Source organism: Pithys albifrons, chromosome 2, assembly GCF_047495875.1.
Source record: "Pithys albifrons albifrons isolate INPA30051 chromosome 2, PitAlb_v1, whole genome shotgun sequence".
NCBI classification, from domain to species: domain Eukaryota; kingdom Metazoa; phylum Chordata; class Aves; order Passeriformes; family Thamnophilidae; genus Pithys; species Pithys albifrons.
Window position 1 is genome coordinate 88,724,697 of NC_092459.1, and position 13,726 is coordinate 88,738,422.

Genomic DNA, 13,726 nt, shown 5'->3' on the forward strand with positions numbered 1-13,726 from the left:
GCCAGTCCTTTCTGTACAATGTTCTTTTGACTGGTTTAATAATACTCAGTGTCCCGTTTATTACAAATTTTTTTACTTGTGGATTGAAAAGACTCTCGAGCAGTACTATGGGATAGTTTTTCAAGTGTTGATCTCAACAGTGGTCTCAATTAACTGTCAGAGAAGATACAAGATCTAAACCTTTTTTAAACATGAATTACAATTATGGTTATACTTTGGAATAGAAAAATTCTGCTTCCTGTAATTTTCCTCAGTGCTGATACATGGCAATAGTTCAGGGACTATTATTAGTAAACCTACTGTCCCTTAAACAACCACACTTTTGTGCAAGCTGGTATATACACTCTTGACACTGAGAAGCCTTATAGACTGGTGCATGAGTGTTTCTGTAGTATAAATTACTACACTGTACTTTCCTTTAAGATACTTATTCACTCAGTGCATAACCAAATAAATGTCAGTACAAATGAGTCAATCTTTACATTTTCAAGAGCTCTCAGGAAAGACAGTTCTATTCAACAGGCAAATGGTACTGCTTGAGCCATCCCTTCTTCAGGAATGCCCTTGCAGAATGTAATTCTGGTTTCCATGGACACTTCACTGTAATCATATGTCTACTTAGTACCTTCTAAAAATATGTATAGGGATTTTTTAAAAATATTTTTGTGTTATGTAGTGGTTTGTAGTCTTAGTTTTGCTTTCACGAGCAATAGCTCTGTGTGTACTGTCAGCAAAAATGAAGCACCATCAGGGGCACCTCTGTGTCTGGTAAAGTGATACAGAAGGTCTTGGCCTTTTGGAGAGACTTAAGGAAACCAATATTATGTAATGGAAGTAAATCTTGTGGGAAATGAAAAATAAACTGAAGTAGTCTCACTTCCATCAAAGTTACAAACCCTTAAAAGCCATCCCCTTGTGGAGAGGTGTCACTTGGTGAATGTTTGTGTTGATACAGAAGTTTCTGGTAGATGTTCTAGTGGCTGTGCAAAGGTTAGATCACCATGATGGCTTCTTTTAGCATGATGATAAAAAGCCTTCTCAGCTTTAATGGCAATTTAAAGACCTCTTAGTTTGGTGACATTTTTGTGTGGTTTGGAAGCTGTATTCTCAAATCTGACTACACTGTATTCAGCTTAAATCACTTGCCTTTGATAATTGTTAGACTATTTGCATTTTGTGAGACCGGGATAAGTCATATGTTCTGGTCAGCATTGCCAACCTTTTGCTTATTAGGAAATTGTAATTCCCTCTTTTGTGTAATCTTGAACACCTTTTATCAGCCATACTATGCCCCTGCAGGATTTCTGGCAGGATTTTCTCCATTCCAGATATTGTAAACCGATCCCTACAGTATTACGGTGTGCTCTTGGTCAGCCTAAGCTGTTGAAATGGTAGATGTTGCTTAGTGAAATATAAACCTACTTGGGCACCATAGTTTAGACAAACTTGTTGAAGGGTTCTTTTATACCACTGGTAAAGATTGTAGGACAGATTTGCCTATTGCTCAATATAACCTTCAAGATTATTTGATTTTGGGGAGAGAATAGAAGAGGAATTACTTCTTAAGCAGCTGAGACAAGCAGCTTCTGTCATTTGTTCAAAATTCATGGTAAGCAACCATTAGGGGTTGCAGTGCTACTGTTGTTCTGAAAAACAAATTACTATAGAATTACATTTCAGTAAAGCTAAGCTTTTGTCATGTGCTGTCTGTATTCAGTAGTTCATTTCTAGATACAAATCTTATCTAAAATGCAATTGTGCTTTTTTTGTTTCTTTGTCTTCTAAAAGGAAATAAAATTTTAGCCTCTGTTAGAGAGCAACTGTGTCTGGTTCCAAAGACTATTTGATAACTGTATGTAAATATAAAACGGTCTAGTTGCACAGTAGGCCTCAGACAGTAGTTTGCTTGATTACAGCTTGAAGGATCTGCTATTTAAGAAATAATGTCTTGTCTTGGTTTGAGGGGAAAAACCAAAATGTTTACCCACAAGCGGGGGAGGGGTCCTTCTCCACAATAATCACGCCACTCTTTATCAAATTTAAGAAAAGGAATTTTAATACAAGAAGGATAACTGTCCCTAACTGCTATAACTATAAACAGACCAGAGCAAACCACTTCCCCAGCACCACAGAGGAAAAAAAAGCAAACAAAACAACAACCCTCACAACAACAAGTTTCCTTCGGGAGAAGAGTTATACTTATGGCGGTATTAGTGTCACAGCCCGGCTGGCAGCAGGGTGAGTTCCCAGATGAACTCTGTGTCTCTTGTCCCAAATGAAGAAAGGAAGCTGAAAGTGGGGAACCGCCGCGCGTCCTGGAAAGCAGCTGCACACCTCTCTCTCCCGGGTCACTGCCCCAGCCAGGGCGGGCAGGCCGTGACGGTGCAGGCGGTGGTGAGACTGCAGCAGAGGCCGGGACCCCAGATGCAGGAACCAGGAGAGAACAACCGTGGCGAAGAGAAAAAGCAGCGGCTCAGCAAGAAGCCCCAGCAGTAGCCAGGAACAGGAGCAGGAGAAAAAAAGAACAGCTTCCCTCCTCGGCAGCACACAGACCGCTCCTGAGTTCCGCCGAGCTAAGAATGGAAAAAATGTCCCCAAAAACAGAAGAGACAACCTGCCCCCACCCAAGCGATCAGCTGTTAACTACTTCTTTTTGTTACTTCTGGCATGGGGGTTTAGTGGCAGGGGAGAGAATTTACATAATAATTCCAAACTACAACATGTCTTCAAGATTTTATTTAGGAAATAACCAGATGTAAATGTAAATCAAACTTCTGAGTGCCAGATGAAGGAGCCTGTTGACATATCTTTCAGATTGTCTACGGGTTAGTCATCTCAGGTAAAGAAAGTACAATTTCATGGAAAGCAGTGAAATGCCTTTTGAATGTTTTTGGGTTTGTGTTGTAGTTAAATTGGCCTGGTTCTTTCTCATGTGAAAACTCATGGAAAGTTCTATGTATAAAGGCATTGCAGTTGATCTAGAGAAATCCTTTTTCACTTCCCAGTTTTAACTCCAGAGTTAGCTGACCTTTTGTTGGCAGCAGAAAAAAAGATCTTGCTAAAACACCAGAGAGGCTTATTGTTCTAGTTTAGATTCCAGACTGGTTGTCACGAGGCTTTTTGAAAAGTCAACAGCAGTCTGAGCAAACTGACAGTGCTACCTGAAACAATACATGAGTGTTTTGCTGTGTTACTATTTGATTGAGTCACCCAAGGTTCTTCACGTATGGTAAGAAAGGTAAGAGTCAAAGCTGTTCCACGTTCACAAGGTTATGGTACAAGTTTATTTGCTGTATATATGACTGGCCTTGCACAGCATTTTTAAATTTAGTGCAGCTTTCAAACTAAGCTTTCTTGGTGAGCTGTGAAATTGATGGTTGCCTTTTAATGCGTGTGCATTTCAGTATTTTTAAACTTCTCAAATGCTCACTGTAAACACACTAAATGCTACAATTAAACATTATTTCAGAGAACTATTTGGCTCTGACTTTTTTCATCTCAAGGTGTTTTCAGTGGTGAGGGGGGAACAATCACCAGATTTACACACTCCATACCCTTTGTCTGAGCTGCAGTTTATTGTTGCTTATTTTCTTTAGGAGAGTTCTCTGATAATTACAATAGAACTGGTTTACGTTATAAAGTTATACCTCTGCAGACTAGCATCTTCCCTTGTGTTGTCTTTAAGGTTTGCTCTGTGACCTGCTGTGGTCTGACCCAGACAAAGATGTACAAGGCTGGGGTGAGAATGATCGTGGGGTCTCTTTCACTTTTGGTGCTGATGTGGTCAGTAAATTTCTGAATCGTCATGATCTGGATTTGATCTGTCGAGCTCACCAGGTATGAATTTTGCTGCTGTTGCTTCTTCAAACCTCCCCTTTTAGACTTCCTGCCTCTTTGGTGCTCCTTATAAGTAGGATATATTTGAAACTTAATATGCATTGTGTGACTTGTAGAGAAAAATACAATCTTACTAATAAAGGGGCTGTAAGGCTATGTCCTTCTGTTGACTCATGTTGAACTGCATGTCTGATGTCAGTGGAGTACAACACTAACACTAGATTTCTCCACTGATCTCTTCCTTTTGGACTGTCTGCTAAATGTTAGACTGATGTATGTGAATATGAGAGGTACAGTGCCCAACTTTAAAGTGGCAAAGTGACTTGAATTTGAGATTTACGCTGAAGTTTGAGTCCTTCCATTTTGCTAGTAGACAATTCCCTGGTAGTTGTGTCTCTAACTACTTCTGCTTCACTTTGTCAAAGTATCTTTATTTTATTTCAGCTATTTAGAGTACTTTGACATAGATTGTTTTTGCTTAAGTTACTTTAAGCAAAAATCCTGCTTAGGTGGACATCAGGTTTCAATTTCCTGTGTAATATTTGTTTCATTATTTAGTCAGTTTTAAAAGCACTCTCCTGCTGTGAAACAAAAATAGGCTCTTTATTCCGTATCACTATTAGGCTTGTGTATGCACTCTCAAACACTTAAATGTTCCTCTTTGTAATATTACTGCTAAAATATTACAGAAGAGTTAATATTCATTCCACGCACTGGTTGGATTTCTTAACTGCTGATCAAGATTGCTACCAGTTCCTTGTATTCATATAGTCACTTCAGTTCTTTATAAAAGAAGTATATCTTTTAAAAGATAATGATGATTGCCCTAAAGTGAGCAGTTGATGCACTATTTTCACTGTGTTGTAACATGAGGCTTATGTTTTGGGGAAGAGGGAGCATACTTAGCTGATGCATCATCCTACTTGCGTGATTTTAAAGGTGTGTTATGCTCTTAAACAAAATATGGCAGAACCACTTCACTTTTAGAGCATCAAAATGATAAAAGAATCTGTACTTGAGGTTTGTACACAATCAGCACCAGTGGAAGTGGAACTTAATCATTACAAGTTGCAATGAAATGGTATCCAGACCTTGTGTGCTCCACACTCATTAGGTCAAACATCCACATTCTGTGCATAAAGCAACAAATGCTGTGAATACTTAAACTGGCAGTGCATAATTGACCTTCAGCTGTGAAAATGCTGAACAGCCAATCTGATGTCTGTTTAACTTTGGAAGTGTCAGACACAGGGTATGCTACCTGGATTGGCATTCAGTGTCAGGTAAGACAAAATTAATAAACCTCTCCTGTCTCAAAGTCAAGACATAAAATAGGTTTTTGATGAGTTCTTGTCATCTTTCTAATACCAAGTCCTGTTAACCTCAAGACTGGCTCTTTTCCTTCAAAATTTATCTTTTCTTATGTAAGCTCCATTGATTTCTCTGGTGTTGACAGGTGGTTGAAGACGGATATGAATTCTTTGCAAAACGGCAGTTGGTCACCCTATTTTCAGCTCCAAATTACTGTGGAGAGTTTGACAATGCAGGGGGCATGATGAGTGTGGATGAAACTCTGATGTGTTCCTTTCAGGTATGATACGTTTGTGCATTAATATTACTGTAGGTATCGGGCTGTGTGGAGCCAAGTTAGTCTGCTCAGTGCTGTGCTTGTGGTTAGTGCAGAGCAATATACTTGAGCTACAGAAAGGACTGTGCAGGAGGCCAGTGTTCGTGGGTAACTGCAACTGCAAACCAACTGTTCTCCAGACACCTGGAATTTGATGTTTTCCAAACTGCTGCATATTAAGTTAGTCACTTCAAAGTTTAATTGGGTGGTTATTTCTAGTCATAGCTAGCGATTGGAATACCCAATTATGCAAATTAATGGACTATAGGGACCTTTTAAGTATGGTTACTCTCATCAGATTTTAGTTGCTATTCCTTACTGGACATGTTTTCAGTCCCTTTTCTTTCCCCTTCTCAGCCCAAGGTAGTGGTAGACCCAGAAGGATTTAGAAGTATTATGTTGTCTGTAGAATTAAGAAATTTGTAGAATTGTGATGTGATTTTTCCCCCCCACCATCCTCACCTCTCTTGTTCCTGCTGAACGAGGTTTCATGTTGGCTTAACAGTATTTGAAATGTTCTTAGTTGTTGCTGACTCAAAGAAACTTCTTTATTTTCTCTAAGATATTGAAACCATCTGAAAAGAAAGCCAAGTACCAGTATGGTGGACTGAATTCTGGGCGTCCAGTCACTCCACCTCGCACAGCTAATCCACCGAAGAAGAGGTGAAGAAAGGAAGTAATGTAGAAAACACCATCAGATCTGTCAAGGACAAAACTCCGTATTACAGTATATAATAAGTGTGCACTGTAAAACCATCCAGCCATTTGACACCCTTTTTGATGTCACACGTTTAACTTAAAGAGACGGGTAAAGGATCTTTATTAATTTTTTCTAGTAGGAAGATGTGCGACACTGTATTGTAACAAGCATAGCTCCAAGTTCTAATATCCAGCATAGAGTGAAAAAAAAATTAGGAGGAAAACTATTGCAATTTACATATTCACATTTACCACGGTTTTTAAAGTTGACCAACATCCCAGTTAAAACTTGGTGTAATAGTTAAACCAGATGAGAGCATGATGTTCCATTTGTGTAATGTGGTCTTATTGTTGCTTGATTGCTTTTACTTTGGTTATTTTCTAGCTAGAATGATGCGGATATGGTATCTAGTCTTATTTCCTGGCTCTTTGAAACTGAAATGAGGAAGGGGCTTTTTAGAACAGCCACTGATCTCTTACACTCCCCCTAATCCCCCATTTTTCATAATAACGCTGCCCAAATGTGTGCCCCATTATAATACAAAGTTTATAGTACAGTAGTGATTAAAAGGCAGACTAAACCCAGATGCCCAGACTGGACGGCTTGACAGCCAACATACATTGAGACAGAAAAACCTGTCCTGACATTTTAACTTAAACTGCCACACAACGAATTTGTGCACTACACTATTTTAAATTATTGACGTTACACTGTGCGATGGCACTTCATTTAACTTAGATAGGACAAAGATGGTATTGCCTATTAGTTGGTAACTTGATTAAGTGGTACCTTGGCTTTAGTTTTATTAGCATGAAACACCTTTGGCATGCTTAGCTTCCAGGTAATTCCCTACCTGCATTAAAATTCATCTTACATAGTTCCACAGGACATGAAGCTCCTCATTTGCTAAGCCTTTAAAAGCCGACATTCTTTTTCATAAAGAGGGTGTGTTTAAATGGATGTTCATCACTGTACAGTAGGCTAGATGATGAGTAGTGAGCTGGAAATGCTACGAGAATGTCCAACTTTATAGTAAGGCTTATGTCACTAAAGATTATATCATTTGGATTTTCATGATCAAATTTCATATACTATTGTATAGACTTCTGCTTTGTAGTGTACTATAGTAGCAATAATTTCTGTACGTGATCAAGAGTTACGCAGTATTTTTCACTTCTCTCCTTTCTTAAAAGAGTTAACATTGGCAAATGGCAAGATATAAAGAAGATACAAACTATATAGTAGGATAAATGAAAGGCACAGATTTGTGATGCTTTAGGATGCAATATTATTGGACATAACTACAAAAGCTTTTACTGAATATTGTCAAATTTGTAATATTCTTTGGGGGAAGGCTGCAGATTTATACCATTCTAAATGTGCATCAGTAGATGTAAAACTCTTGACTTCAGTATTGTCTTTGAAAATGTTAAATTGAGGATTCTGGTAACTTACGTTTTATGAACTGGCACATTATATAATGCAAGAGATATATTGATTTCTGACACAGTGAGCAAGTTCTTTAAAATGGATTTAAGTCTCTTTTCTAATTCCATTTTGTTTTAAATGCATATTTTAAATGTAGGGGTTTTTCATTTAGTAAAAGTTGTCTAATTGATTTGAATGAAGTCTGACTGGTTATTTTAATATACCTTACTGTTCCTCAAAAAATATGGAGTTGGTTGTTCTTTAAAAAAGAAAATGTTACTGATTTATATTGGATTGGTCTGTGGTTTTGAACAATTGTTTATTTTATCCCACCTTGGAGCAAATACCACTTTCGATGCTTAGAATAAGATGTAGAAGATTTGTTTTGATACTGTTGAAAGACACTTGTTCTTGAAAGTCAGTTATGAGAGCTTTGTGAGAGTAACTTCAGTTTGTCACAAGGCAATTAATGAAATCTAATCTGTAAGCCTTGACATGATAACTTACTGCTCTAAGTCATTGCTTACTTGAGGTTTAGTTCTACCAGTTTTGAAAATGCTGGGTTTTACCAAGCGCCAGCCTCCATGTTACCAAACATCTGGATTAACACTTTCACGTTTTTTTCTTTAGTTTCTGGAACAATGTCTTCTGTATCATGAAATGTCCAGGTGTAAAGTTGTATGTTGTGTGAGTACTTAACATGCTCGCTTGTGTTACAGATGCTTTGTCAAAAGAAAAATAAAGTCTTCGGGCCTTCTTCTGTGTCCTAAAGAAATAGGAAATTTTTAGTTTATTTTATGGCACTAGAAGCCAGATCTGGTGGTGATATTCTGAATAATTGCTATTTTTATGTAGCAGCAATCACTTGGAAAGGATTTGAATGCTGTTTTGATTTCTGGAGAGTTGGGAAGTCTGCTGACATTCTTCATCACCCTATATTGTGGAAAATGTACATGATCTAATAATCTTATCCCTACAGATATGATAGATATTCCATACTAAAAGCAAGTCACATACATAACAGAACTTGCCAGTTTAGGTTTACAGTCTTAATATAGATCTCTGGTTTCAATATTGTTCATTCTGAAAGAGGTAAAAAAGAAAACCTGAATCTAAATTCTACTCAGATAAAATTCACTTCCTTCCATGGAAATTGCTAGTGGTCTCACTGCTAAGAATTTTTTTCACATAAACATCTTGTCTGTACAAGGCTTAAATGCTGTTAAATAGCACAGTGTGATGTGCTGGGAATTAACAGGAGGATTCTCAAATTTGTGTTGAGGGGCATATAAAACATTACGCCATTTGAGGTGCACTTTTTGTGTGTTCTCCCTGCACCACTTTATCTGACCATAATGTTCATTCCTGATGTCATAGTTGAGTTCAACACAGTACATAACCTCTTACCTAATTCCCTTCTGGTTGCTGAGCATTTTATGATTCCCAAACGTTGATTTAAAGTATGCTGGAAGCAGTGCTTCTTCCTTGGTCTCTTTTGTGTTGATTGATCTGAGATTCTTGTTTTACATCATCTTTTGGTTTTTTGTATGCTGTGTAGTGCTTAGTGTTTTTTATGCATGGAATGTTCATAATTGTTTGCTGCTTTAAAGGAAGAAAATGTGTTCCATACAGTTGTGGTTGTGCTGCTCTAATACCTGGAGCACTGTTTCTGTTTGGGTAGCATTTTTTGTACTGAGCTGATGTATTTCTAAAAGGTGCTGTAGAAATGGACTCACTGGAAACACTGTAAAAGGTCTTAGACTAGTGGATTGTATTCGGTTTGCTCTGCGTGTAGGCACGTAGAAATACTTAGGGCCACTGAAGTCTGAGTTTCTTTTTGCTTCTGTGTTCAGTGTGCAAGTGTCCTGTTGCCAGGCATCACCAAGCTTCGAGTTCCTGTAGTGAATGCAGTCTGTGTTTGTACTGTGCTCTCTGTGGAGAGGGGAGCATCTCAACAGATGTGTCACACCCAGGTGTAGGTGAGACAGCTTGCAGCACCGCAAGGCTGTCAGTGCTGTGTACTTACTTGCCTGGAAAATTGATAGAAATTCTTCAGATGTGTGGAAGGATGTTGCTTTTATTATCAATAATCGGCATCTCTGTTGTGAGGTTGTTTGAGTGTAGAATGATCCACGTTGTGATGTTTTTACCAAAGCTGGGAGCTGATGAGCAGAAAAGTATCTTTTATATGTAGACTTGTTCCTGTCTGCAGCTTATATTTTGGTAAGTCTGAGAGGATATTGCCATCATACTGTGGAAACTGTCAGATTTAGTTGCTGGAGCTCTATGTGGTTAGTTCAGGGTTGGGAGACCCACTTTTGGTCTGTAATAATAGAAGTATAAAAGACACTATTGCTGTTGAATGTAGTTTAACTGAAGGTGACCTGATATGGATAGCTGGAATTTTCAGAATGTATGTATGGCCAAACTTTGTGAACGCAGATTTGGGCAGGGCTTTCCCCACGTGGGTGTGCCCTTCCAGCCTGCGCAGTGGATTGTTTAGGTGAGGCACAGCGTGCACAGAACTGGCCCCACCGTTTAAGTCCTGAGGTCCATCTGCCACGGCCAAGCGAGCTTGGACAGTGACAGTGAAGTCCTCGGGACTGTCACAGCACCCGGTACTAACCGGGGCTGACCCTGCTGAGCATCCGAGATGTGACGGGATGGGATAGCAGAAAGGCATTGAACTGCCAGGGGACAGTCCCACTGAGACTCAAACTCAGGACCTTGGGATTCAGAGTCCAGAGTGCTCTCCTTTACACCATGGGACCACCCCAGAATTTTCTGAATATGTAGATGACAAACACAAATATTCCATCCTTGGCCTTCAGTGTAAAGCTCAGAGGTTAGCAGGAAAGGGTATCTGCTTTGTAGAGGCTTACATAGATAATAGTTGTAAACTCCTAGTCTTTAACCAGGTGCTGAACTTCCTCCTGGCAAACTGTTAATGTTATAATCTTAGCTGGTGTTTCTGGGATTGTCCTTGCGGTTAAGTTTGTTGGAGATGAAGATGTTTTATGCAAACCTGAAAGGTAACATTAGAGCTTAGTAAAGAGCAGAGAGAGTGATACTGTCAATATTGTATTGCTTTTGAACTCATTTGAGTTGTAACTTGATTCATGATGGCATCCGTGAACACTTGACTTCAAATGAACTGTGAAAAAGCAAGGACAAGAGAACGTCTCCTTACGCTGGAAGAGAGATAACTACAGCACAGCAGAGTTGTCTCTGAGTCCACATGGGCTAAATATTCGTTAAAGATCAATGACGGTGTTTCAATACAAACCAGAGCTGCAGTGAGCTGCATGTAGCTGTTCTTGTCAATTTAAAGGAACTCAGTGAATCAATATGAGGGTTGTGATATTTAGGCAAAGCGCTGGATATTTTTTCTTTGCTTCTGCTACTTAGCTTTCAAGCTCACTCTCAGTTTAGCTGTATACTTTGTGCTCTAGGATCATGCATTGATTCTGCTTGCCTTGTTCCAAAGGTTTATCAGTGTTTGGGGGACAGCATCTAACCAGGGGGCTGGATGCAACTCATGGCCTTATAACCAAACATTGTTCTCATTGCATGTACCACATGAGCAAAGCTGAAGGAACCTCAGGCCACGTTGGACTGAACATTGGAAAACTGTGTGGTAGTAAGTCAGTGTTGGGACAGCAAATAAGCTACGCAGATAAGACACAGGATTGGGTACTTGTTCTGGTCTTGCCACATTCCCATCTTCCATGGATTTCTGGAACTGGTAGTACCTGAGGATCTTCCCTGCAGATCCCTGGAGCTGTTGGGAAACCAGCAAAACTGTCTAGTTACTTATTCTCTATCCTAGTATGCCTTGTTAAAATAAATAATAATGTTAATTGGTAATAAGGACATTTCATTCTCTTCCTCAGTATCCTGTTTCAACTCATATTAATCTCTGCATCTGTATGTCACAAGAAGTGAGAATTCAAGAACAACTCAAAGCAACTGTTGCCACAAACTCTTGCCAATACATAGCTCTAACAATCTTTTCCAAGAACTGCTGCCTGAAACAGTCAAAAGAGGTGGAGCTTTCAAGAGTGTACAGGTACTGCAGTGGCCTAGCCCTGCCCCTTTCCTGGGTTCTGCCACCTTAGGTAACAGAATCTGCAGCCCAAGCTTCCCTTTAGTCTGTTGCAGTCTTAGAAGCAACCATATCAGAAAGCAGGTAAGTCAGTCCAGCTGCTAATAAAGAACAGCATAAACTATTTTGTATCCTCAAAGGTAAAGATGTAAGATTTATGTTAAAGATGAGAAAAGCTCCTAGGCAGAGCTCTAGAAATGAGCACCACTTGAAAAAATCCTTTTTAAATAGGATAGACGTGCCCAGATGTTGAGTTTCAGTGTTTTAACTTCACCTGAGTTACTGTTAAATGGAGGAAGTAGGCAGGATTTGTTTGTCTGTCTTTACAGGGAGCTGGTTTTCAAAATCAGTAAATTGTATTTCCAGAGAACAAAATTATTAAGCTACTGATTTTTCTCCTTGGTAGAGTTCTGCCTGCTCCTGTTGCTTTAAACGTTTGATTCTTCAGGGTGCAAGAGAGAATGCTGTAGATGAATCCAATTAATTACTGAAAAGACTTGGCTAGGAAAAAATCTGGTATCTTGAGAACAAAACTGGTGCAGCTCATGGCATGAGGCAGAGAAGTGCACAACATTGATGAATGCAGAGGACAACTTTAGCAAGTAAATATATTCCAGTGTAAGTCTTTTCTCTATTGTTTTGAAGTCCCAACAAAATTGAAAGTCATCATCATGGCTAGGCTTCGGAATGAAGATTTGGGCAGGGCTCTCCCCACGTGGGTGTGCCCTTCCAGCCTGCACAGTGGATTTTTTAGGTGAGGCACAGCGTGCGCAGAACTGGCCCCACCGTTTAAGTCCTGAGGTCCATCTGCCACGGCCGAGCGAGCTCGGACAGTGACAGTGAAGTCCTCGGGACTGTCACAGCACCCGGTACTAACTGGGGCTGACCCTACTGAGCATCCGAGATCTGAGGGGATTGGGTGTCAGGGTGGCATTTAACTGCCTACAACAACAAAATTAATGTAATGTGAAAATAGTCACAAATATTTCACGTAGTTCCCTCTGGCTACTTCCAAGCAGTTCCTCATGCAACTCCCTCAGTGTCTTGACAAATTTCTGGGCACGTATAAATTAGTAATTTTCCACTAGCTGCCCCAGAATATTTTGTATCTCAGGTTCAGTCCCGAGTGGCTGCTTGTACCTTGCCCAGAAACAGAATGTATCATTGCTGTGGAATGCTGGGAGAACTACATTTTAATAAGACACCCTAACTGCTTCTAGCTTTCATGAGGCTAAGTTAAGAAACTGAGCTGAAAGACTTAAGATCCCTTTCTGTTGAAGCAATAATGGAGAACACATTTCTTTCCTATGTATGTCTCTTACCTATAGGTACATCAAATAACTGACATTCCAGGCTTAGAGGCTCTTGACTTGCCTTTACCACCTAGAGTAAGAAGACATATTCTTTCCCTTGGTCTTACTCATTTATACTAATATTATACAAGGATTTAACACAGTCACTTAATGGAAAAGACCCAATCCAGTTTACATAATTTTTTCATGGTAGAATTTGTCTGGCGTGCACATGCCATCTAGTGGTTGCAGGGCAGTGAATGGAAAGCTATTCCTGCAACCACAGAACTGACTTTTTATTGCATATTTATCCTCCACTTGTCTGACATGGAAAACTTACTCCTTGGTAAGTACTGAAATACACCCACAGTGCACAGCTTCGTAACAACCCAGATCTTGCTGCTTTGAAACTAGGATTACCCCAGTTAGATGCATGAATTTATTTAAGTTTTACATACTTTCTGAAGTCTTAAATTATCTGAGGATTCTGAAGGAGGGGGGTAAAAATCAGAGCTGCTGTGAAAAGTGTAGAAAAGTTAAGCTTTGTCTTAGGTGAAGGTTTCTGGGTTTCTTCCCCACTCTGGAATCTTCTGTTTCCAAGTCTAACCAAATAAGGTGGGATTATTTGTATTAATTTCCAGTGATTAGGCTCAGTGGTGGAAATATATGTAAGAAAAAGTATGAAGTATGTTTAGATCTGGCATAAATCAAAACTACATTAAATTTAAAAACCTGGT

At 39.4% G+C, this 13,726-nt stretch overlaps 1 protein-coding gene across 1 annotated transcript in view; it reads left to right on the forward strand.

The window, feature by feature from the left end:
* PPP1CB (protein phosphatase 1 catalytic subunit beta) overlaps positions 1-8,348 on the forward strand; it is a 31,331-nt gene extending 22,983 nt beyond the window's left edge. The window contains exons 6-8 of the mRNA XM_071577072.1: positions 3,686-3,837; positions 5,294-5,428; positions 6,027-8,348. Coding sequence (XP_071433173.1) covers positions 3,686-3,837; positions 5,294-5,428; positions 6,027-6,131 — 392 coding nt within the window. The 3' untranslated portion in view covers positions 6,132-8,348. The remainder of the gene's footprint in view (positions 1-3,685; positions 3,838-5,293; positions 5,429-6,026) is intronic.
* The last annotated feature ends 5,378 nt before the right edge of the window (positions 8,349-13,726 follow it).